Below are 25,820 nucleotides of genomic sequence, written 5' to 3' on the forward strand. Positions count from 1 at the left end.
TGCCAGCCTGCGCGCCCCTGCGCGCTCCCACAAGCAAAAGGCTGCGGGAGTGAACATTTGGCAAAAAGGTGGGACATGCACCAGCCTTTAGCAGGCTACAATAAGAAAAGGACACAGGCAACAACCAATTCAGTGCGTGGGGGGAGTCAGACCCACATATAGAAGTTTTAGGTGCTTACAAGAAGCCTCGTAGAACAGTGCATGCGTGCTGGCTCAGGCTCGACCTAAAAAGGTGATCCTAAGGCAGGATATCTCATTGTGTTGCAGCTATGAGTATTGATTCTCATGCTTTATCTACATCAGAATCACAGACTACAGACATAGCTCCATGCTAGCATGCCGGAGGCATTTTAAGGAGTCCAAGAAGACAAACCTGGAAAGTTCCCCAAGCCACCCCCCCCCCTCCTGATATATAGTGAGTTGAGTGACCAATCATTTTGAGATCTATTTTTACTTTTGTTAATTGACTGATGACTGCAGAAGGATGTACAAAAAATGTATAAATCAATTACAAAAAAAACTGTAAAATAAGGTCAAAATAGATGGCAGGAAGGAAACCGGTACAAACCTGGCTGTTTTGAGATGTTTTCCTTGATGACATCCAAGAACCCGCTCTAAGCCTACCAACCTCTAAAGTTACAAGACCTTGCGCAACCTAGAGAAAAATAATGAAAATGTATATTTAAACAAAATGTTGCAAGAGGCACAACTAGATAACCTAAATAACAATACATATTTAATAGAACAGTGCAGTGCTGATGAAACTTCTTAATTCATGTTTTTATACTCCTAGGAGAATCATGTATTTACTGAAGATGGTGGAGGAAGAAGAGTTAAGGTTAAAACGACCAGACACGTTTTGCAATAGCAGGGTTACATGTATCAATGTGCAATTATATGAGATGAATTATTCCTATTTTTCATACCATATGTGTAATTCTTGGTACAAACATTTTGACTAGTACTGATTCCACCGGATTTATTGATTTTATGATTTCTGCCTAGTACTGTTTGGTCCCTGCTTTCGATCTGATTTTCACTGGACCCATGCTATGTTTTTGTTCCCCTGTTATGAATGCATTTGCACTTTCCTGAGCTTATTGGCTCTGCTTATAGGTTAGTGCAGCTAATTACCTTGGGACTCAAAGATGATGCACATGTATTTTCATACGATGGATGGATTGGTTCTTAATATTTTTTTACTGTCAAGTTTTTGATTGTATTGTATGCATACCTTTATGGTCTTAACAACCAAAATAAAGGTTTTCGAATCGCAATTATATGAGCTTTTTGTCAAACGGTTCTGTTACTTTTACAACATTAAGATTCTTCACAAGACTTTTACTGAACTCTACTTTTCAAAACAAATTCAGAACTATTAGAGTTAAGATTCAGCAGGTAGAGACAGGCTTCTAAGCATACTTTAAATGTCAGCTTTGTGAAGACACGGTGAGGTTTAGGTAAACAAAAAGAAAGAGTTTACAATAAGTGCAAATTAAAGTTCACCATTTGCCTGTTCAAGAGTGAGACAGACACTCACCTTGAGAATGGCTGCAACAGTCTCCTGAGACGCATTCCTTACATCCTCTCCATTAACAGACAAGATCTGATCTCCCTGCATTAGTCTTCCATCCAGGTCAGCAGCTCCTCCTTTGACAATGTCAGAAATAAATACTCCACTTCCGTTTCTGATGAAGAAACAATGGAAAAGTCAAACACCAAGTCATAGTTGAGACCCACAAATATACACAGGAGCAGAAATGCACTTTTCCCAGCTGCAGCCTCAAAAGATACCAGGACTTTATCTACAGCCCTTTGATAATTGCAGTAGCATCCAATACATCTAGGGCAGCTAAAGTTCTGAACCAAGGTTTCACACTAACCTTGCACTATCTATTACAAACATATTTACGGACTAAGGTGCTTCTTAAATCGCAGAATATATACAGAACTGATTAGACTCATGATAAAAAAAAGATAACTCAAGTTACTAAAAGAATGGAAGTATTGCTGCGGCATTGCGGGCACTTGGCAATCATGTCAGAAGGAGACTGAATTTAGGTAGACACCTGTAAGTTGATGGCAGTGCAACTACTGTTCTGGGGTAAATGGCAGGGAACACTGAAGCAGTGATGTTATGTCCTCATCACAGTACTCATCTGGGCATTGCTTGTTTTAAATCGTGGGGTTTTAACCAGTTTTTGACAATCGTGATGGGGGTAACTGATTAACCTAGCATGAGAGGAGGCATTTGGACAGATTAAGATTTGTGCTACATTCGATATGGATAATACAACGTTTTCCATTGCTGAAATCACCCACTTTTTCGTAGATCCCATTTCCTGTCTTCACCAGATCTAAAATACACATTCCTCGGGCCTGCAGTCCAATCTGCACGCTATTTGCTCGAGAGCTGCTCCTTCAGCCTCAATTCAACTCTGGTGCAGTGCATGCTTTTCATATGTCTTGATCATGGTCCTCGGGATACCATGCCCTCTTTAACAGAATAGGATCACAATCAATGACACCTATAGCCCACTTAAACGTTTCAGAGGAAAGTATAAACGCATGGGACTCGGGAATGGAAATGTGAGTCTTTCAAGTGTTCAAAGGGAAGGTATTTGATTGACAAAATGTAGTGTGGAGCTGAGAATGCCGTTTTTTTTCATGGCTAGCAATACCTCGACTGGAGATGGCTTTCCTTCCTTCTGTTTTACTGAGCTGCCTTTGCCCTTAAATGTTTTGGAAGCTCAGTGCACTGTTTCTGTATGTATTGGTTTGAAAGGTCATAGTCACTATGGAAAGAGGAAAGCAGAGGGGTTCTCATTCGGAGCTGATTACATCAAAGCAGCATGTTTTGAGGGTCGCAGGTGGAAATGTCAATTTTCCACTTAAAAGGAAATCCAAGTCTGTGGGCTGCACACACTTATTCACAAAGGAACTGAGCAATGCTAATCGCTGCAAGAAATGCATGCCCCATCACGCTATATTATCCAGGCTGTGCACCATCTGTAATCTTTAATACACATTGACGTGACTAATTTTTTATTTAACGATTTTATATTGATCCATGCCACCAAAAGCTATTCAAAAGTTTCACAAAGGGAAGAAAGAGGCTGATGGAAGAGAGGGTAGATAATGTTTGGAGGAAAGGGGAGAAGCAGAGACGATAAATAACTTCTTCAGTTGTCCAAACAGCAAATAAAGTATCCCAAGATAGACCTCAATTCTGAACAGTGGGGATGATCACATGTTCATGACTCAGTTCTAAAATGCTAGTGAAGTGTGGGCCATCCCCTGCTGCTGGAACTGTCCGAAGAGACAGTTTGGCTGAAGAAGTGGGTCTTTAGACTTGTTTGAATAATAAAATGTTGGGAGCAATTTTTATTAAATATATATATTTTTTGTTTTAATAGTAACAAATACCACAAGTGCAGTGCTCATTGACAACCCCATCTTTCATTAACCGCATTTAGAACATTACCATTGCTCTCCATAGCAATAACTTATTTCTTGCCCATGTGTCCGTGCCAACCCCATTAGTGCCGCCATTTCAGGCGTATCGCGACCAATTCCAGGGGACTAAATGCCCTGAGGAGTCTGTGTCCCTGAATCAGAGCCCATATCCAGCAGCATGTCAGTCATTATCTGCTAGGTCTGGATATCCTTGTAAGCCATATCATCCGTTCGAACTATCGCAAGACGGTGCTCCTCAGCCACCAACCATTCCCTGACATCCCCAAACTGCCGTGATATGAGGGAGGCTCTCGGGTGTGACCAGTGTTGGGACTGACCTTAAGTGGAGATGTAGTGAGTTCCGGGAACTAAAGACCAAGCCTGAGAAGGATGGTTTCCAGAAACGGAAATATTTGGCTGTTTCCAGGCTGAGAGAATTCTTGCTCTCTAACCAGGCACTAGATTGTAACCCTGGTGTTTATTGGAAAATAATGTTCACTTGGTGGAAGACAGGGTTGCTATTAAAGTCCCGGATTGGAAATAGGTGGAAAGTTAAAGTAAACAGGAACAACACTGCACTTCGGAGAGGCAATAAAACTTAGTTAGGGAGAGATAAAGCGAGACAGTGGAACCCTACAAACCACAACACCTGACCCGATAATATTAATATATATATATATATATGTCATGTGAACAAGGCTCATCTGAGCCGAAACGTCAAGACGACACTGCGAATGGAATAAATTAAGCACCTAACTGGAGGTCCGTGTCCGCCTTTTATTTTGAAGTTGTGTTTACTCAGCGGCATATGGATATATATATATATATATATATATATATATATATATATATATATATATATATATATATATATCTATCATACAGTTCGCTGGTTTCCCTGCCGCTTTTGTGGTGGCGGGCTCAAGCGAGGTAGCGATCCTCATTCATTTATCAACAAAGCCTTTCCACGATGAAAAAAGTGTTCTTGAGCCCAGTTCCTTTAGCGTGATTATTTATTTAAGAAATAGCAAACACACACCCGACGCGTTTCGGTGCCACTGCACCTTGGTCACGGGATTTTAATCACAATTATAGTTCATTATCAAGCTTTCAGCTGTCAACGTGACTGACAAGCAGATCAGATTGAACACACGTGGCTTGTCGTGTTTGCTTTTTATAACCAACTTTATTGAAAAGTTTTGCAGCAAGATACAGCGTCACACAGTACAAGGTAAGATCGACAATTATGGGTGACATAGCAACAGCCCAAGCTTCAGTAATATATATAATTGCAAGCCAGATCGATAGACCATAATAACCACACCATTTCTCCCATATATGTTCATGCTTCTTAGGACAGCCAGATGCTTCATAAATTGGCTTCTAGTGGTGGGCACACCAATCCACACCTGCGCGCCAACTCCCAACTGTCGGCGGTTTCTGTTGTTTCCATGCGCGAGCCACATTCCATTTGGCTAACAGGTAAGCCATCCTCAGGAACACACGTTCCACTTTATGGCCTCCTACTTCCTCTGATAGTCCAAGTAGCGCAATCTGAGACATCAACTTCAGAGGCCAGCCCAGGACTGCGGATAGGATTTAGCCCTCAAAAAATCTTCTGGGAGGTCCTGAACTAGCGGGGCGTGGCACATTTGGAGATACCAAAAGAACTGCAAGTTGGACAGAGAGGGCTTGGTCTTCAACTCCTGAAATTACATAATGATCCCCCCCCACCTGTAAACGTCTCCCAGGTACGAGATCCCAAGGCAATCCCAAGACCGCAACCCCTCTAAGGTCAAGAGGGGACCAAGCCAATGACCTCACCATAAGGGAGTCATCCCGGTCAGGCGGCGGCCCCAACCAGTAAGGCAAAGTGCCGCCCTCCAGCAACTGAGCAACATCCTCGTGGGAGATGGCAGGGTACTCGGTAGGCGCGCTCCATCTAGGAGATCAAGCAGGCCATCTATTCCCAACAAATATATTTCCAGCCGATATATCGGATCATCCCACCCCCAGTAACCAATTATTAACCAGCCCCATGTGTGCCGCAAGATAGTATCAAAAATGTCAGAAAGCCCCAAACCTCCATCAAAGGGAGACTTAAGTGATGTATGAGACGCCAATCTATGACGGTCTCTAGCTCACACAAAATTAGTAAACTTCGTGGTCAGGGAGTGCAACCACTTACGGGGGGCAGGATAGGGATAATTACTTAACACAAAACTTAGTAAACTTCGTGGTCAGGGAGTGCAACCACTAACCGGGGACAGGATAGGGATAATTACTCAACACATACAAATAACGTGGTAAGTACACCATTTTAAAGAGGGCTGTGTGCCCCAAAGGGTTCAAAGGTAGTGTGATCCAGCAGCTGAGGACCTGATCAAGCCGCAAATTCAAAATTCCTGAAATTAAGGGCCCAAGCAAAGTCTTGGTAGGGGAGATACATGTTCTCCCAGATACTTAACCCCTTCCCCGCTCATGACGGAACCGTTCCGTCATGAGCCACGGTTGCCGTGTGCTCATGACGGAACGGTTCCGTCATGACACGCCCGTTGGCGGCCGCTCCGCCTACGCGGCGCTGTTTCCCCGCCTGTGCGGGGGGACAACGCAAATGGGCGGAGTCATGACGGAACCGTTCCGTCATGAGCACAGCTCAACTGTGGCTCATGACGGAGCGGCTCCGTCATGAGCACAGGCCCACCGCGCTGCCCCCCTGCCCCCCCCAGCGCTGCAGCGGAATGTCCCCAGCAGCGAAGGGGCTAAAGGAGTTGTGCTGAGTAAGAATGGTGGAGCACCAAACGCGCTCCAGAGCATCAACTTTCACCTCCACCAAGCAGGATTTCCCCTCATTAACCTGAAGCCCGGACGTCTCACCCTATAGCCGGAGGAGTTTTAAGCAGCGAGGCCCGGAATGCTGTGGAACCCTTAAGAACAGAAGCATATCATCTGTGTATAACGCCACACGCTCTTACAGGCCAATTCCTCACTGCCAACCACTGACTGTTTGCAACTGACCTGGGCATCACAGCCAATAAGCTGCATCAGGGATTCTATCACCAAGGTAAACAGCAGTGGCGACAGTGGGCACCCCTGGCGCATTCTTGTTTGATGGAAAATACAGGAGACGGGATCCCATTCACCCAAACCAGAGCTGTCGGGGAGTGATACATGAGCCAAAGCATTTTGCCAAATCCCTCTCCCAGGCCAGCCTGCTGAAGAACCCCATCCATAAAGGCCAATGACACTGTATCAAACGCTTTAGTAAAATCAACTAGCAACAGGGCCACTGCGCCATCAAGGGTGTGTGCCACGGCCTGATATGAATCCACACTGATCCAGGTGGACTAGGTGAGGCAAAGCCCTTTCCAACTGCGCATCCAACAATTTTGCATAAATCTTAATATCAGAGTTGATCAGCAACATTTGCCGATATGTGGAACACTGGTACCTAGGAAGACTTTCCTTGAGTAGGACTACAATCGTGGCGCAATCCAGTTCTGGTGGAAAGGACCCCTTCAGCTGTGTAAAAATTCAGAAGATGGGGGCACAGAATCTCCCACAAGCGTTTGTAATATTCAATGGAATAACCATCTGGGCCAGCCGTCTTTCCAGCTTGCAACCCCGACACTGCAGCGTTCACCTCCTCAAGCGTCAGAGCTTGGTCCGGCTCTTGAGCAAAGTCAGTCGGTATAATCTGCAGTGGTATACTGTTTAGCAGGGGACTTGCCATTTCTGCTGGTGGCGGAAGGAATCGCGAATATAGCCCTCGATAAAAGTCTGCAAAGGTTCAGGCAATTGCAAGGAGCTCCTCCTGGGGACGTCCCCCGGGTCCCAAAGCACCGGAACTACTCGGTCGGAGACTCCATGGGTTGCCAGCCAATACAACAGTCTTGCAGATTTATCGCCCACAGCGTACATGCTCTGCGCAGAGGCTCTCTCCAGCATTGTCTAGCCTCTTCCAAAGAAACCTGCCAGGTAATGGCTAAAACTTAACGGGAATGCTCGGTATCCCAACGGTGGAGCATGGCTTCCACTTGTACGATTTGGGCCGCTAGATCAGTCAGGCACGTCATCCGGAGCGCCTCGGCCCGACGGACATAGCCTTTAATACGGCCTCATAGGGCAGGCTTGCTAGCTGCCCACAGCGTCGTCGCCGTAGCTACTGTGCCCACATTGAGCTAAAAAAACGGCAGCAGTTCCTCCTCGACAAAGGCCTCGCATTCCGAATTTTGCAAGTGCCAATCATTAAACCTTCAGGCCGGGCACACAACAGCAGTTGAGCTCTCACGACAACAACAACTGGGCATGATCGGAAATCCCACGCGGAAGGATAACAACCGACTGCACCGAGAGAAGGTCTGAAGCTGGCAACCACAATAGATTAATGAGGGATTCTGCAGCATGTGCCGTGGACTGATGGGTATAAGCCAGGAATGCCAGGCATCATAGAGGCCGCTCAGGAGGATAAACAAGCAGACTGTGATTGCCTCGCAAAATAAGGTGTGGAGGAGGCATCCAAGACTGGGTCAGGAAGTGCATTGAAGTCTCCTCCAATCACTGTGACGCCCTGCGGGAGAGTTAGGATGAAGGATCTCCTGGATTGCAAGGAAGGTTGTAGCAAATGTGGTGGGATATAGCAGGATATGAAATTATAGTGCCTCGCTTTCTGACAGCTTTCAATACCTACGTGGTATCACTGAGTGTCCAAGTGGTGCCCTGTGACTGCCAGGGTGTAGGATTTATGCAACAATATGGTGATTCCTCTTGAGCCATGCGTAAAACCTGAGTGATAAACCCTATCATACCAATTCGGCCAAGGTATGGGCCCAGGACGAGAGTCTCCAGCTGGAAAACGACCGCTGGCCTATGACGCTTTATATACCGTAATACTGCAGAGCGCTTAATACGGTCTGTTATCTTAGGGGAGGTCATAGCTTGATCAAAGAGATCCAGGAGTAGCCCCCACACAGGGCAGAAATAAGGATAATGTCCCGAGGGCCTGCCATAACATGCCCTATCAAGCAAACCGCTATTGTCTGCATACGTGCCGCTGTTAGCCTAAAAAGGAAAACCAATAGTAAAATAGAACAGTTAAAAGGAACAATGAGACAAACCGGCCTTAACTCCCTGATTAAGCTACCCTCACCCCCACCACTCCCCCCAGCCCACACTTCACCCCAATAAGAATCTGTCGCCCTGACTAAAGATTCCAAAAACCTCTTACTAGAGGGGTGGAAGACCACTGCAGCCCATTGGCGCCCGTATATTAGGATCCTATGCCTGGCAACTAAAGTTCAATACATAACAAGGCATTACCCCTGAAGTAACTGCACAAAGAAAGATAGAGTCTCATGGGCCAGAACCCCAATGGAATGCAGAGATGGCAACTCCGACAATTGTCCTGAGCAGTCCCTTCCAACCTGCCCACCTAGCCCAACCATCGATGCAAGTGGGGATTGGACAATAAGTCATGAAGGGTAAGAGCTGGGAGCAGGAGCCCAGGTCTCCCTCTGCCGAGCGGAACACCATTGGAGTATCGGAGAGGCTCTTAACATCCCCTGGTGAAGCAGGATTTAAGGAAAGTTCTTCTAGGGCTGGGCCTGAGCCCTCTTCAGCGGCTCTCTGGTCTACCCGGGCACTCCGGAAGAGGGACCATCCCCTTCCGGCCAGAGAGCGACCCAGCCTCCTCCTTCGTGCCCCCTCAAAGGAGTTGGAAGAGGAGCTTTCTGCAAACCTGGCATAATAGATTGCTTTGAATCTATGAAACCTTCTTTATTGAAGGAACGGGTATGAAAGAGGCATGGTACAGATCAGTGCAAATGTGACGCTGTCCACAGTCCGTGGCTACATATGGAACATTCTCTTTATCTGCTAAGTATCCAGATTCCCTCATGGGACACAGGATCGCCCTGTGAGTAAAAGAAAACAAGCTTTGATGGTAAGTTTTCTGCTAATGGGGTTAGGGTTTTTAAGAGGGCGTTATATTTGAGTGAATATGCAAGATAAGCACAAATGGTGGACTGTCTTATTCATTCTATTGCCACTGCTGATACAGGGCTCATAAAATAAACAGGTTGACTGTTATAGTTAACAACTTTTTGTTACATCCGTTGGTGCACATGTATTTACTGAGTGTTCAGAAATGACAAAGAGACCCAATGCCACCCATGTCAGGGTTTTCTCAAACAACCCGGATACTTGTTGTGATTGACAACTAACTGTTTCGTGTATAAGCGTTAAATGGTGCAAGCATGGCAATACTAATTAGTTTTCTTCAAGACCCCACTGACACCTATGGTTTGTAGATATTCTCATGACTCAGGCTACAACAACTGGAGCTATGAGTATATGGTTCTTTGTTTAGCTACTGAGCTCACGGATGGCCAGGTTGTAGTTTACAAGAACTCACCATTGCAGTAGGTAATACGTATTGATTGCAAACATTTCCTCTAAATCCCTGTAAGTGTGTGACTACAGAGTGTGTGTCCCTCTGCCAAGACCAGAGTTCTAAGCAACCAGCTGTTGGGGTAAGTAGTACTGGTGTGTGAGTGCATCCACATTTATCACTTTAATCACATGAGCAGTGTTTTTGCTGTGCTAATCACTGTGTCACTAGTTTATTATAATAACCTATAATTAATTCTGCAAGCACACAGTGCATGATTAAAATATCGTATCCCACAGTGTAGCAGGTAAATGCATAAAAATCACTCCCGCCCCTCGTTTTTAGGTATATTAGTACTTTTGTAGCAGTAGGAATTTCCTTTTCCCACAAATCTATAATGAAGGTAGTGCCAGGAGTAGGGATCCATCTTGCCCTGATGAGAGCCCTGACTAATAATTTGCACACAACAGGCTGAAACATGTTGGCATTACTAAGGACGATTAGGACATTGTACCTAAATTCATGTCCATCTCTTCTTCTGTTTAATAATACCTGTGGCACCCACAAATAAAGGTATCTTTTTTGGGTTTACATAACAGCCTTATCCTGCCCCTATCCAGTATTTATTAAGAATTCCCACGTACTGGGGTCAAGTCCACCCTGGTAGTATCACCTTATCAGGGGGGATGAGATAGCCTAAGATGAAGCATGATACAAAAGTGTGCGTGAGCTTCCTCACCCCTAACATACTGTATTGCTCATGTGACTAGGTTGTTGCTAGACTGTTTAACAACTTTATGCATCATCAAAGCTTTGTGTGGTCTTGTGTTTATGGTTTTGGAAGAAGCGCAATGGTTTGCCATCTAACTTCTGGTGGTGATTTAGCAGATATCCAGGTTCAAAGTTAGACAAGCAGAGTGGAAATACTTTCCAGATAGTTGTCCTTGACAGTGAGAAACTGCTGCAATTAGTGGTCAATGTGGCCTTTGAGAGGTTTTTAGCCCATTCTAGAACAGGTAAAGAGGCCATCTCGGCCCTTTTGAGAGGCATTCCTTTTGAGACAATTCTCAGGGCCACATCATGGTCTTCTGTATGCATGCATGCTCACAAAACAACCTCATCTTGTGTCAGCTGAATGAGAGCAGTCCCAATTTTGTACAGTATTTCTACTGGTAACCTAGTGCAGAACCTCAACCTTCCTCCTCCTCACTGGTAATATGGGGTAGTTTACTTAAGGAATCTTTGGAAGTATGTATTAGAAGAACAACTTATGACCCTCGTAGCTTCCTTCTTAAGGCGGACTGTTTATTGATGGGGCTATTTTGTCATACCTTGTTTGTCTCCATGCTCTACGTCTTATGTCTCATGAAAAACTACAATGTAACTGACATCACCAGCACCTGAGCACCAAATATACAACCCATGCTCCACTTACGGTGGAGTCGCAGGACATCGCCTGGGACACTGGTCATCAAAATCTACCTCTGATGACTCAACTTTTCTGAAAACAGTTAGTCCACTAAGGAAAAGGGTTAATTTAAAGGACTTGCTAGAATGAAAATCCAGGCGATAGATTGAGCAGCCAGATGAGTATCTGACAATTAAATGAGGATTCGAATTCCATGACTCATACAAAGATGTCAGCAGAAGTGGCTACATAAAGCTATCTTTTGTAGTTTTAAAAAATACCTTTTCACAATACCTTTTCACAATTGAGAAACCGACACAGTAATTATAGATGAGACTCCAAACACTGATTCAACTACCCTGAGACACAGTGTCGGAGTAGACTTTGCAAGAATTAACGTACTGGAGAAGGCATATTTTTTCAATATGGCTGTTCATGGTCATATGTCTCTGAGACTACATAATCCAAATTCGCAAAGAATACAATTTTCCAGCACTTAGGCAATGATCAGAAAACATTCTCTCCCACAAGTTATTTCTGGAATTTCATACTGTTTTTGGTAACAGTCTAAGTTGGCAGCTAGATTGGAGTTGTGAATAGTGAACCCATGCTACTTGCCCAGACTTCCCAGTGACTGAATAACACTGAAGACAGAACTGAAAAACTGTTGTACTGTAAAAGCAATAAAAGCATCTGCAATTTTAAATCACAATCATAATAAACTGGGAATATAGGTCATGAAATTAGAACAAACAACCCACTTTCACATGGAAAGATCTGCATTTAACTCTCCTAAGAAATATGCACGGTGAACAGTGTCAAATGCCTGTGAGAGATTGCTGGAAATTACCATCTTTTTCATGTGTACCCTCAGTTTTTGTCGTGACTGTTTTTGCTGGCTGTGGCACTCTGTAAACTTTACCCGTGCAAACCAGTGGTAAAGTACCTGTGGTCCCCATTTCAACATGATGAAATTGGCCTGCCCCTAATGGGCATCTTTAATTTAGCTATAGCTAAGGTCACACCCATTGTGCCATCCACTACAGTGACAATACACATGACTGCAGGTATATCAACTGCGGCCTCGCTGTGAAGTTTAAACTTCAAATTTGACCTGTTCTTTGAAATATTAGTGAGGCACACCTAAGTAGGCCTTTCTACCCATGAGGCAGGGTGTCGGAAGCTGACTCTACATTTGAGATTGCTGCTAGGTGGTAATACCATGCACAGAGTCCAGGGGTTCCCCAAAAGTGTGCAGGGCTCAATGTAAAACCCAAAGTGCTCTATTAGTGGTAGTGTGAACGCGCAGCCTTAGGCCTAACACAGAGGACTGTAAGACATTTATTGCACAACAGTGATCAATAATGGACACATGACTCAAGAAGGAGATCCAGTCCAATTTAAAAAAAATATACTTTGTTAATACTTTATTTTAAGAGCACGGTCTTCGCACTCAGGTAACCATGTTTTCAATTAAAAATACTTTTCACGTTCAGATTAACCTGTGGAAGAAAGCAATTATGCCACTTACAGTTACAGTCCAGTCTTCGGGTGTCTCAGACCAACACTGAATGCAATGCCGGTCGCAGGGGACTGGGTGTACCCTGAAGGTGTGGGATTCAGTATCTACACCAAGGCGGTCACTACCAGCAATGATATTTACCCTTGCGGTCCGCAGAGTACAAGGACACAGGTTGATATTCAGCAGACCGTCAACACAGCTACCATCGCAGTCGCTGGCAGCAGGCTGCTGTAGATGGGATGGAGGAAATCATCCGTCGTCGGACCATCACTGAGGTCGCAGTCGGGCAGACTAAGCAGAAGGTGCCTGGGGAGGCTGGCAGGCCACTTGCAGGAGGGTATGGGCTCTAAGGCATGAAGATCACCACAGCTTGGGTCGTGGGGCCAAGAGGATTTCTCGAGTTCATGGAGAACGTCTGGATGGGATGCTTCTTCTAGCAGAGCAGAGTTGCGTCTGCACAAGTGCCGGTCCTTTACCACTACAATCATGGAGTTCTCTTGTAGCAGTGAGTTGCATTGACACAAGTGTCGGTACTCACAGCAATGAATGCCGGGGACTGTAGCCTCTAGTCCAAAGGGAGGTTCTTGGCACTTTGGGGAAGGTTGAAAGGTCTTTGGGGTTTCTTGGAGGCCTTGCAGGGTGTATGAAAGAACGGCAGGCCTAGTAGTCGAACCGGTGGCAGTTGGCTAGGGTTTTGCTGAGTTTTTCCTGCAGAGGCTCATTTCCTGGTCTGTCAGTGGTCAGCTTCTATCTTTTTCTTTGGTCCGTCGAATCTGGTTTCGAGGTCTGGGGGAGCCACCTAAATACTACATTTAGGAGACGGTTTAGGAGAGAAGCACGTAGGGTCAATGGGCACCTTACCTGAGGGGACTACACCCTCTATAATGCCGCCTTCCTGGGGGAGGGGGGGCACAGACCTAGCCATGATTGGAGGGGTCGCCCCATCTTCAAGATGGTGGGGAATGAAAGTTGTGTTTCACCTCGCCTTCCCCACCTGAGGGGTGGGGTTGGCAGAGGTGGGCACACCTGCTATTCTTTCAAATTTTTTCGGCTAGTTTCCCTCCCAAAGTGAGGGTGTAAACCAGGGGCTGCCATCTGCTGCTAGCAGCAGATGCTGGGTGTCGCATTACAAAGGTGGCAGACCTTTGAAGCTTGCCTCCTCGAGCACTAGCCCATCCTGGGGAAGGAGGCATGACACCTCTGCCCAGGATGGGCATTGGTTCTGGTCCCAGAGAGCAGGGGCTCTCTACCCAGGGGTCCAGAAACATGTCTGGTGGTGGCTGGCTGCCCACAGCCGGTCAGAGACCACACCAGGGTTGGTAGGTTTTCTGGTGGCACCTCAGAGGTGTCTTCTGAGTACAAGGTACAATAAATCCCACACTGGCATCAGCGGGGATTTATTGTGAGGAGTAGTTTAGTACTAAATACCCCTGTGTCCAGTGAAGCGATCATGAAGCTGTGGAACTCGAGTGGTCGAGTTCTCAGCCCATATACTATCTATGGCTTACCTGGCACTTACAATATTAGCAAAATGGACCCCAATATTGTAGGGGCATATCTGTTCATGCAGAGATACCCTCACCTGTAGTATGGTGCACCCTGCCTTAGTGCTGTAAGGACTGCCAGAGGGGTGACTTACCTGTACCTACAGGTAGTGCTGGTTAGCATGGAACCCAGGCATGGTGCCATGCCAACATCATCTTTTTCTCCCTTACAGGGGCATGCAAGCTGCAAAGGGCAGTGCCTTGGACCCAGTGAGGGGAGTCCCAAGGGACCCTCTTCCGCTCCCAGTCCCTAGGTACCCAGGGCACCATTTACCAGCGACTTGCAGGGGGTGGAAATCCTAATTGGGGGTTTGTATTTAGGGAAGAAGCACTGGCACAGGAGACCTGATTGGTAGCAACACTGTACACAACATTTGAAACCACATCAAAACCAGGCAAAAAGTGGGGGCTAATCATGCAACAGAGGCACGTTATCTCACAGTATGTATGGCATTTGAAAGTAGGGGTAGTAAATACTTAATGTTAAACACGTCCTTATAGTGAGTAAATAGACTCTAAAAGCTACTTTTATTGTAGCGGGATTGACTGTTCAATTGGAAAGCACTGTAGTATAATATTACATTTAATAAATGTTATCTCAGGATAGGAAACAGATACAGATTTCATTTTTGGGACTCGTTGAAATATTTATTACAAGCCCAATTAAGTGGTGAAGTAAGATTTGTAATAAATAATTTAGGAAGGGGACTTTTAGAATGTCACCCTTTCCTTGTCTACAGCATCTGGATGCCCATCTGCATGAGCCCAACTGTCATCTAGCAGGTAAACAGCTCCCTTCATGAGGTGTTAACGTGCTCCTAGAGCTGAGACACAGGATTTGGGAGCGAGGAGATGTTCTGTTCCTGCAGCTGGGTGACCATTTGGGCTGTGCCCAGAAAATTTAATTACCTACAAAGAGGTCTACAGGGACAGAACAAGCTAAAAGAGGCCTTGATTCCAATTTCCCAGGTGACCAGTTCCAACTGGTCCTACTCTGGACTCTGCTGCTGGCCTCTGCTTGAGTGAGTCTGAACCCCACAAGTGCTGCCCCTAAGGTCCTGGACCCATGACTGGTGTCAAAGTGCACTTCTCCTAACAAACCCTTACACCTGAAAAACTTTGTGGCTCTGAGCTTTTCCGCAAAAGCAAATCTGATACGGCGGGATCTCTTTGAGAAGGTAAGCAGCCTCCTGGAGCCCTCTCTGGCTCTCGCCTGCAGCCTTCACCTGCTTGAAGATCCAAGATCCAAAAATGTTACTAAGACTGAAGATAGAAAGCGTCACCAGGTGAAGGTGCGAAACGTTTCCAGCCGGCAAGCGCCCTCCTCTGGGAACAAAATTCAAATTTCTCCCGCTATTAGGTTTCTCGCCAAAAGTAAACAGACTTCACTGTGACCTTTTACCAGTGGATATCATATGACATGGTGCCCTCTTTGACCACAGCCTGCTGTCTTACCCAGCTGAGGGGTTAGGACTTACATTTCAGAGGCTAAGCCCGCAGGTAAAACCTTTGATGAGGTCGAACCGGGCTCCATCATGGTAGTTCCTAACTTGTATTTAGCCACCAGTCAAGCATCACCAGATGATCGTGATTGTTGCTGAACTCATTTTGGCGCTATTAAGATAGTTAAAAAATGTCACTACTCTGGACCAAATAACTGGATTTTTGTCATTTTGCTGTCATTTTATGTATTACAATTTACTCTATTAAACTAAATTGTTTTTTTTTTCCTAGTGTTTTGACTTTATTACTGGTTGACTACTGCATAAATACTTTTCCCATTCCCTCTAAGTTAAACCTGTTAGCTAAGTTTCATTTAGTGACTTTAATGGCTCAACTGACAGGACTTGAGTTTAATATTTGAGGTAGGTACTCATCACCCGCAAATAATACCTCCAATTTCTCACTGAGATCTAGAAGATAAAGCAAGTTGTTGCTGTTGAGGTACTGCACATAGATTTGACCCTGTACTCTACAAGCGACTCATAATCAAGAATGCATGCTTGGGGAAGAAAACGAAGGCCCACCTGTGGGTGAGATAGAGGATATGGAACGCGTTACTTACCTGTAACTGCGGTTATCCAGTATTGGTATCTTTCATAGATTCACATGCCTGAATAATTCCCCGTCGTCGGGAATGGGAGTCACCGGTAAATAACAAAGTAATGTCCAGAAGACATAAGACAGCCATAGGCCTCAGAGGCCTTAGCTTAGTAAGCTATCCACGTCCTTATGTAAAAAGGACCAAATTTTGGCCAGAGCCAATCAGCTAGCACCACCCTCTAGAACCTTCCTGGTAGGAGCTCTAGTCCCTCAGATTTTCGTGAGCACAGTGCTAAGCAGCTGTATACTGAGAGATCCGAGAGAGCCCTTCCAGGGGAGGCGGGTGGGTTGCATGTGAATCTATGAAAGATACCAATACTGGATAACCGCAGTTACAGGTAAGTAACGCGTTCCTTATCCAGTATTAGGGTATCTTTCATAGATTCACATGCCTGAATCAGAGTAGTAAGCAGTGAAAAAAAAGCACATTTCGAAAGATATGGATAACATACAGGTATTAGATAACCACATCTATCTGAGATAAACAACAGTGCTACTGTAAAGCAGTGAATAAGTAATGCATACATTATAGTGCGAAATGTGCATAAACTCAGGATGGTGGGATGAAAGAAAGGGCTCACCTCTATTTAAAAAGATGACGTAGTACCGCTTGGCCCACTGACGCATCCTTCATGATCTCCGCATCCAGGCAGTAATGCTTGGTGAAGGTATGCGGCGTCTTCCATGTGGCCGCTCTACAAATGTCCACAATGGGCACCCCAGCAAAAAGAGCCATGGAAGTAGACATGGCCCTTGTGGAGTGGGCACGGACCGTTGTTCTCAACGGACGTCCTGCCTGTTGGTGACAGAAAGAAATGGCCGAAGAAATCCAGCGGGAAATGCTCTGTTTTGTGAGCGGAAGCCCTTTTCGAGGTCTGCTGTAGGCTATGAATAGCTGATTTGATTTACGAAAAGATTTTGTTCTCTCAATGTAAAATTTCAAGCAACGCTGAATGTCTAGTGAATGTAGAGTTCGTTCCGCCACTGTTTGTGGATTTGGGAAGAATGATTGTAAAACAATAGGTTCGTTGAGGTGGAAGTGAGATGGAACCTTGGGAATGAAAGCTGGATTTGTGCGGAGAAGGACTCTATCCTTTTTGAATTGCAGGAATGGGTCCTGGATAGAGAATGCTTGGAGCTCTCCCACTCGCCTTGCCGAGGTAAGAGCTAGTAGAAGTGCCACCTTCCAGGAAACAAATTTGAGGTCAGCTCTGTGGATGGGCTCAAACGGGTGCTTCATTAGTTGAGCTAGAACTATGTTAAGGTGCCAGGCCGGTGGAACAGGCTTTACTGGAGGGAATGTGCGAAACAGTCCTTTCATGAATTGCTTTATGAGTCTATGAGACCATAAAGAGGGGCCGGAAGAAGATCTTCTGAAACGCGAGATTGCAGCTAGGTGAACTTTAATGGAGGCATGAGCAAGACCAGATTCTGCCAGATGTAAAAGGTAGGGTAAGACTTGTCCTGGGGTGGAAGAGAAAGGATGCAACTTATTCGTCTTACACCAGATACAGAATCTTTTCCACTTGAGTGAGTAGGTCTTGTTGGTACTATCTGCTCGAGCCCGAGCTAGAATTCGTCTGCAGTCTGGAGGAATGTCTAGGCCTCGAAACTCTCTGAACTCAGGAGCCAAGCTGATAACCTGAGAGAGGCTAGATCCGGATGTTGAATCTGCTGATCGCTGAGCGTCAGAAGAGATGGAAACGTTTTCAGCCTGATCGGAGGTTCCTGGGAGAGGAGGTGAAGTTCCGAGAACCAGTGTTGGCGTGGCCAAGCTGGGGCTATCAATATCAAAGTGCAAGGTTCCGCCTTCATCTTCCGTAGTACCCTGGGGATCAGGGGAAATGGCGGAAAGGCGTATGCAAAGACATTGCACCATGCTATCGAAAAGGCATTCCCCAGGGATCCTGGTTGGGGATGCCAGCTTGCAAAGTATTGGCATTTGGCGTTGCGTTGGGTGGCGAATAGGTCCAGCTGAGGTGTGCCCCATTGGGCGAAGATATTGTTGAGGACCTGCTGATCCAGTTCCCACTCGTGGCACGCTGCCTGCCTCCTGCTTAGATAATCTGCCAACACATTGTGGGTGCCTGGAACATAATCTGCTCGGAGAGAGATGTTGTGGCGGAGCAGCCAGTTCCAGATTTTCTGCGATTCGCGCGAAAGTGTCAGTGAACGAGTCCCTCCCTGCTTGTTCAGGTAGTGCATTGTCGTGGTGTTGTCTGTCCGGACAAGCACTACTGAGTTCTTTATCCTCGGGAGGAAAGCCACTAGAGCTAGGTAGACTGCTCGGAGCTCTAAAAGGTTGATATGAAGCATTTTCTCCGAAAGGGACCACTTTCCGCTTATCTGTAGCTCCTGAAGGAAAGCTCCCCAGCCTTCCAAGGAGGCGTCCGTGGTGATTATATGAGGAGTAGCAGGAAGCAAGAAAGGCAAGCCTTGCGAAAGGTTCTTGGGGCGAACCCACCATTGCAGAGCCTGTTTGATCGCCGGGGTTACTTGGATGACGTCGTCGAAAGACCCTGTACACTGGATCCACTGGTTCGACAGAGCCTCTTGTAGGGGTCGCATCCGTAAGCGGCAATGTGGGATTAATAGAATGCAGGAGGACATCATCCCGAGGAGGGATTTGAAGAGGCGCACCGAGAGTGTCTTTCTTGTCATTACCTGGAGTGCCAGAGATTGAAGTTTGTCCTGGCGTTCCTGTGACGGGAATGCTTTCCTGTGGATGGTGTCTAGTGTGGCTCCCAAAAATTGCATGCATTGGGATGGTTGCAGGACAGATTTGTCGTGGTTGAGAGTGAGACCCAGTGACTCGAAGAGTGTCAGACAAGCGTTGGAAGATCTTATCACGCCTTCTTGTGATGGGGACTTGATAAGCCAGTCGTCTAAATACGGGAAGACTTGGTGGTGGAAACGGCGTAGGTACGCCGCCACTGGTGCTAGGCATTTGGTGAAAATGCGTGGCGCCGATTTGAGCCCAAATGGCAGAACCCGAAACTGGTAATGCCTGCCCGCCACCATGAAACGCAGGAACTTCTTGTGGTTGCGGTGTATTGGGACATGAAAATAGGCGTCCTGAAGGTCCACCGACACCATGTAGTCGTTTGCGTTGAGTAAATGTAAAACCTCCTGTATGGTAATCATTCGAAACGACTGTTTTTTCAGAAATTTGTTGAGATTTCTGAGGTCCAATATGGGTCTCCATTTTTTCTCTTTCTTTCGGATGAGAAAGAAATGGGAGTAGAACCCTCTCCCTCGTTGGCTTAGGGGAACTTTCTCTATAGCTCCCTTTAGAAGCATAATCTTTATTTCTTGGAGTAATGGGCGTAGGTTTTTGTGAGCCCTTTGGCGGGGAGGAGTTTGAGGAGGAATTTGTATGAATTCCAGGGAATGGCCGAATTGTATTAATTGGAGAACCCATCGGTCCGTAGTTATCGTTTGCCAATTTTTGAGAAAATGGGAGATTTTTCCGCCAATCTTGTAGGGTGGAGACAAGTTTGTGACCGGCTGCATCTGGAAGTCATTGCCGCCGCGCGGCACCCTTTTGTCTTCCTCCTCTGTTACGAAAGAAAGTTTTGTGGTAAGACGACTGTTGTCGCTGCTGAGATTGTGGACGGTACTGCTGGGAAGAGGAGAAAGAGGAACGCTGTTGAAAGTCTCCTCTGGAGGAAGTCTGACCTCTTCCTCTGGACCCACGAAAGGAAGGGTTCCGAGATTGCAGAGACCCCAGGGCTCTGGCAGTATCTGTATCTTTTTTGATACCTTGCAATGCCTCGTCAATAAGAGGACCGAATAGAAGCTGGCCATCATAAGGCATGTCCAGGACCTTTGTCTGGACCTCGGCCTGAAAGAAGTTGCCTTGAGCCAACCCTGGCGCCGGAGAACAGCCGCACCAGCCAGCTGTCTAAAACCTGTGGAAGCAATATCCATTGCACAGTCTATCAGTTCCGTGGCAGATCGTTCACCCTCCAACAGAATCTTCCTTGCCTCTTCTTTTAAGTCAGAAGGCAAATCCGCTAGATATGGGGCAATGTCCGCCCACATTTGTCGGTTGTACAGTCCCAATAGTGCAGTAGCGTTGGAGGCACGCACTGTCAAGGCTGACTTAGAGGAGAAACGTTTCCCTATGTTATCCATACGTCGCCCTTCTTTATCCGGCGGAGCTGTCAACAGCGCAGCTGGGTTGTTTGCCCTCCTCTGCGCAGCCTGAGTGATAACCGAGTCCGGCTTTGGATGGCCTGTAAGACAAACCGGAGCCGTGTCCGGAGCTTTATATTTCTTGTCCAGGCGTGGTAGAACCGGTGGCACTGATGAAGGGTTCTGCATTATCTTTATGCCCTGGTCCCAAATATAATCAATTATCGGAATTGCCCGGACGGACTTCTTGAAGGGTTCCTTAAAGTCATATAAGAAACAGTCTTGTTGATGCGAAGGCATCGGGATCTGGAAGCGCTGGGCCGCTCTTTCAATGATGTTGTGGAAACCGCCGATGTCGTCGGGCGGTGAGTCGGCTGTGGTAGGGACAGGCGAAACAGGAGCCGGAAGGATGTAATCGTCCCATTCATCTGGTTGGGATTGGACGTCCTGGAGTTCTCCTTCCTCAGGTTCCTCCTCCTCCTCCTCGTCGTCCGTGGTGGGCCGAGGCGGAGGTGCCGTCCTCTCCAAAAGCAGTGGAGGCGGTCGTGGCCGTGGAGTGGAAGGCCCCGCAGGCATCGGTGGAGGTGCCGGAGTCGGAAAACGCTGCTTATAGTCCGTTATTAAGAGCTGAAGGTCTGCGACCAAGGCTGCCGGTAGACACACCATGGAAGGTGGAGGCGGCATGTATTCTTGATGAGGAACCTCCTCATAGTCCTGGGGATTGTCTTCGTAATCTGAGACATCCTGGTACTTTACATGGAGCTGTGATGGACTAGTCGCCGCAGGAAAGAGACTAGCGTCGTCCGAATCCTCCTCTTCAAAGAGGCGAGTGGGAGGCAAGGTTGAGACCTTACTGGGCGAAGTGAGGGCCGGAGTTAATGCACGCTTGGTTATTTGTACATGCACAAATGTACCCTGGTCGTCCGTGTCCATACCTCTCAAGGGGCTCGATGGTATAGCTGTAACCGACGTTACAGGTATCAATGCCGTCGACGAGATCGTCGTCGGGGTCGTCGTCAACGACGAGGATGATGAAGACGGTCTCCTCGTCGACGATGACGTCGACGATGACGTCGACGACGGCGTCGACGGTGATATTCTCGTCGACGGTACCCTCGTCGTCGACGGTGTCTTCGTCGACGGTGTCTTCGTCGACGATGTTGTCGTCGACGATGATGATGAAGCTCTCGTCGACGGTGTCGTCGTCGACCCTCCCGTCGACAGCTTACTCGACGACGACTTTTTTATGGCTAACGTCGACGGAATTGTCTTGCCTGCCGTCGACGATGGAGTTGTCGTCGTCGAGGACATGGAATGGGATATCATCGTCGATAGAGTCGTCGTCGACGATGTAACTGAAATCGCTGTCGATGGAGATTTTCTCGTCGACGCTACTGTCGACATTGTCGTCGACGAGGTGGCAATAGGCTTTTTGAAGGTGTGGGGCATCACCTTAGGAGACGAGCTCCCTGGAACAGGCGAATCCTGGACCTCTGAAGACTTTTTCTGCGTCTTCTTTTGAGGTGGCTGCGACGAAGGGCCCGGCGATGCCACCCTTGGTCTTTTAGATGAGGAGTGAGACGCAACTGAGGAACTCTCACTCTCCTCAGAGGACACCACATCCTCCTTGTCCTTTAGCCTTTGCAGCCAGATTAAAAGGCGCCCCTCTCGGTCTTTCAAGGTCTTAGAAGAGAAAGTCCGACATACCTTGCAGTCCTTAGAACTGTGACTGGGATAGAGGCAATACAAGCAGTCCTTGTGTTGGTCGTCGATATGTAGCCTCTTCTTTCCGCAAGAGGCGCAGGGCCTGAATAAACCCTTCTTAGGTGTATCAGCCATGCTGAAAATCCAGAAAGTTGAGAAGAAAAACTGTCAAATCCAAAGAAATGAGCAGAGCTCAGTGGAGACTCCCTTAGCACGACGTGCGGTAGAAAATCTGAGGGACTAGAGCTCCTACCAGGAAGGTTCTAGAGGGTGGTGTTAGCTGATTGGCTCTGGCCAAAATTTGGTCCTTTTTACATAAGGACGTGGATAGCTTACTAAGCTAAGGCCTCTGAGGCCTATGGCTGTCTTATGTCTTCTGGACATTACTTTGTTATTTACCGGTGACTCCCATTCCCGACGACGGGGAATGATTCAGGCATGTGAATCTATGAAAGATACCCTAATACTGGATAAATAATAGAAGTGCTTAGGAAAGAACAAATGAAAGCTGATAAATTGGTTAGAGGAGAGGCTGACTAAAGGCCTAAAAATGATGATCATTCTGTGGCTAAACATAAAGGGCTTATTAATAACTATGCTGCCATCTCACATTTCTCAATAAAAATGAATGCCGTATTAATCTTGCACCAGAGCGGTCTGTACCTTGATTGACTCTCCTGTGGGAGTGCGTCTGCGAGGTCTAGGACACAAAGAATAGTTTCCATGCACTGCTATCCACTTGGTGGCTAACATGATGTGTATCACAAGGTAAACACATGAGTCAATAAGCACTGATGGGTGAAATATCAGTAGAAACTACACTGGTAATGTTGACAACGTATTCCACAGTGACCAATGGCAACAACTGTGAGGGTAAACAACATAGTGGTAGAAAGGCGTGCCTACTGCATAGAATACAAGACAAAGGCTTAAGACCTCAAACTTCTCATTTTCACCATCCCACAACTAATTTAATCAGTAAAAGTATTCACTAAAACCTTTTATGTGGCCCTGCTACATGGAAGTCATAATCTAAAATTAGACTTACATCAGAGATATTTCACTTAAATAAAAATTAATCATATTAAAATACAAACCATGAACAATGAGAATAGTTGAGTACCTTTTTATAGCTATTATTGATAATAAACTATGTAAATTAAAACAAATACTTGCCTTTTCCCGACGATACTGAGACCAAGGCCCCTGCCTACTTTCTTTTGAAGATCAACGTGGAACATCTCCAGGTTCTCCTCATCTTTATACTGGGCCTCATCTCTGTAGACAATCAGTTGCACCTTCTGAGGGGTTTGCCTTAAAGCAGTGATTGCATCTTCATGTGAGGCACTCCTTAAATCAACACCATTTACCTGAAGGAGCAATTGAACATATATGTTACCATAGGTTTTATGGCCTAGCTACCAAAGATAAATACAAAATGGCTGGCAAGGAACAGGGAAGGGACAGCATATTAGATTGTTAATATGCAAATAGTGGCAGTGCAGAGATGTTTATGGAGCTTTTTGGGAAGTGTCCAGTTGCGCTCTCACATGGCAGCACTCCAAAGTCTCACCTGCGCTAAGAAGATGACCGCATTGTATTCTGTTACATGTTGTCTTCCCATTCCCATTTTTATATTTTCATAACACTCATTGGGGTGATAAGAGTAATCTGCCGACAGGTGACAGGCAGTTGGAATTACTGTGATTACTTACTGGTAGCCCAACTCTCAGAAGCAGCCTCTTTAAAACCTACAGTTCCATTCCATAGAAACTTTTTTTTATTAATTAATTTATTTTTGTTAAATCAGTATGCCTATTTAGGGGGCTTAAAATGTAACCATCCTAAAAATCCTGATAAATAATGAGGAAATTACGGAAATATCAAGGCTCATCACTGCAGGAAAGGACGACGGGAAGTAGGATTTGGGCAAGGAATTGTATGACTCAGTGGAATAAAGATGACCAGTAAGTAATCTGAGCATCACCACATTGCCCCTCTTCCTCATCGCTGTCCTTGCATATAAGGGCATAAAAACAAATATGCATTGAAATAAAGCAAAATACCAACTTTTCTAATGTACTAGATATGATCTTTTATTTACAAAGAGGGTGATAATCAAAAACTTAAACAGATATAGAACTAAGAGCAACAGCAAAAGCAGTCCTGACATTTTTTGCCTGGCATGTAGGGCTGAATGAAGGCACTTGGGGAAGCCCAAGTAGTGGTTCTGCAAACATCAATAACAAAAATATTGCAGGCTGTTCCCGAAGGAGTAGCGATTCTACTAGCAGAGTGACCTAACACCGCCAGAGGAAGCAGACTCCTAGCCAGATGATAAGCCACAGAGATTGCAATCCATGCCCAATGGCTAAGTGTTGGAAAAGAGTTTATGTCAGTACCAACTAGTACTAAATGTCATACATAAAAAATGAGATCTACAAAATCTGGAAGTGCTCAGTAGATATATTTGAACAGGCCTTCAAACATCCCAAAATTTTTCCTCACGTGTAGAAGCACAAGAAAAGTGATGACAAAATAACCTCCAGATTAAAATTGAATCCTGAAAAGACCTAAAGGCAAGTCAGAAGACGGATGTAAGAGTACACTTTGAGGCAAAAAAGGAGAAAAGATTCAGAGGAGAGAAGCACCCCAATCTCACCCAATCTACGTGTAAAGGTGATAGCCACTAAAAACATAACCCTGGCCAAAAGATACTTGAGTAAAGTTTGTTTCAAAGGCTCAGATTGAGCAGGTTGCAGGGCCATTCGAACCAATGTTAGGTCCAAGATAGAACGGAAGAACAAACATTTGGCTTGGCTAGATTAAAACTTCTTTAACAGCAGGGGCTAGTTCAAGCTTCCTAGGGGATCCACAAGAGAAGGAGAATCTCTAAAGGTATCCAAATTACATCACAACATAGGGACTGCTGAGCACAACAGAAAATCTTCAAGAATAAAGTCAAGAAACCAAACCAAAGCGAGTCACAAGAGAGAAGGTTTAACTTTTTAGAGGATCGCCAGTGTCTAAAATAAGACCAATGCTTCATACATTCTTTGAGCACAAGGTTACCAGCCTGTCTGATTGCCATTGTGACCGAGCGAATGACCTCTAATTTACAGTTATCTAACCTCTTGAAATCCAGATTGTCAACTTCTGCTGTGTTAGGATTGTGAGAGGGAGTGGAGATGGGCTCCCCCTCTTAATTCTCCAAGAACTGGAAACCATGACTTCCTTATCCAGAGTAAAGCAACCAATGGTATCTGAGCTCTCTTCATGATTCTGAGAAGTAACTTCTGTAAACAAGCATTGGCATAGCCAATAGATCTCTCTTTTGGGACCTTATAAGTATTTAGTTATACAGCACAATATCCTTGGTGCAACAACATCAACTGTTGCATGGCTAAACACATATAAGGTACAAGGTTTAGCCATGCAACAGCTGATATTGTTGCACCAAGGATATTGTGCTGCAAAACGAAATACCTATAAGTTCCCAAAAGCGAGACCTATTGGCTATGCCAATGCTTGTTTAGAACTTGTGCCCTGTGTGTACTA

At 45.8% G+C, this 25,820-nt stretch overlaps 1 protein-coding gene across 12 annotated transcripts in view; it reads right to left on the bottom strand.

Annotated features, from left to right (window-relative positions):
* Positions 1-25,820, bottom strand: part of PATJ (PATJ crumbs cell polarity complex component) — a 1,359,209-nt gene that overhangs the window by 214,962 nt on the left and 1,118,427 nt on the right. For all 12 annotated transcript variants that reach the window (XM_085602445.1, XM_085602441.1, XM_085602446.1 and 9 more), the window contains 3 exons: positions 23,439-23,632; positions 1,541-1,688; positions 569-655 (listed from right to left, as the gene is read on the bottom strand). In XM_085602445.1, the coding sequence (XP_085458571.1) occupies positions 569-655; positions 1,541-1,688; positions 23,439-23,632 (429 nt within the window). The remainder of the gene's footprint in view (positions 1-568; positions 656-1,540; positions 1,689-23,438; positions 23,633-25,820) is intronic.

The sequence above is a fragment of the Triturus cristatus genome, chromosome 4_2, assembly GCF_964204655.1.
Source record: "Triturus cristatus chromosome 4_2, aTriCri1.1, whole genome shotgun sequence".
Lineage (NCBI taxonomy): Eukaryota > Metazoa > Chordata > Amphibia > Caudata > Salamandridae > Triturus > Triturus cristatus.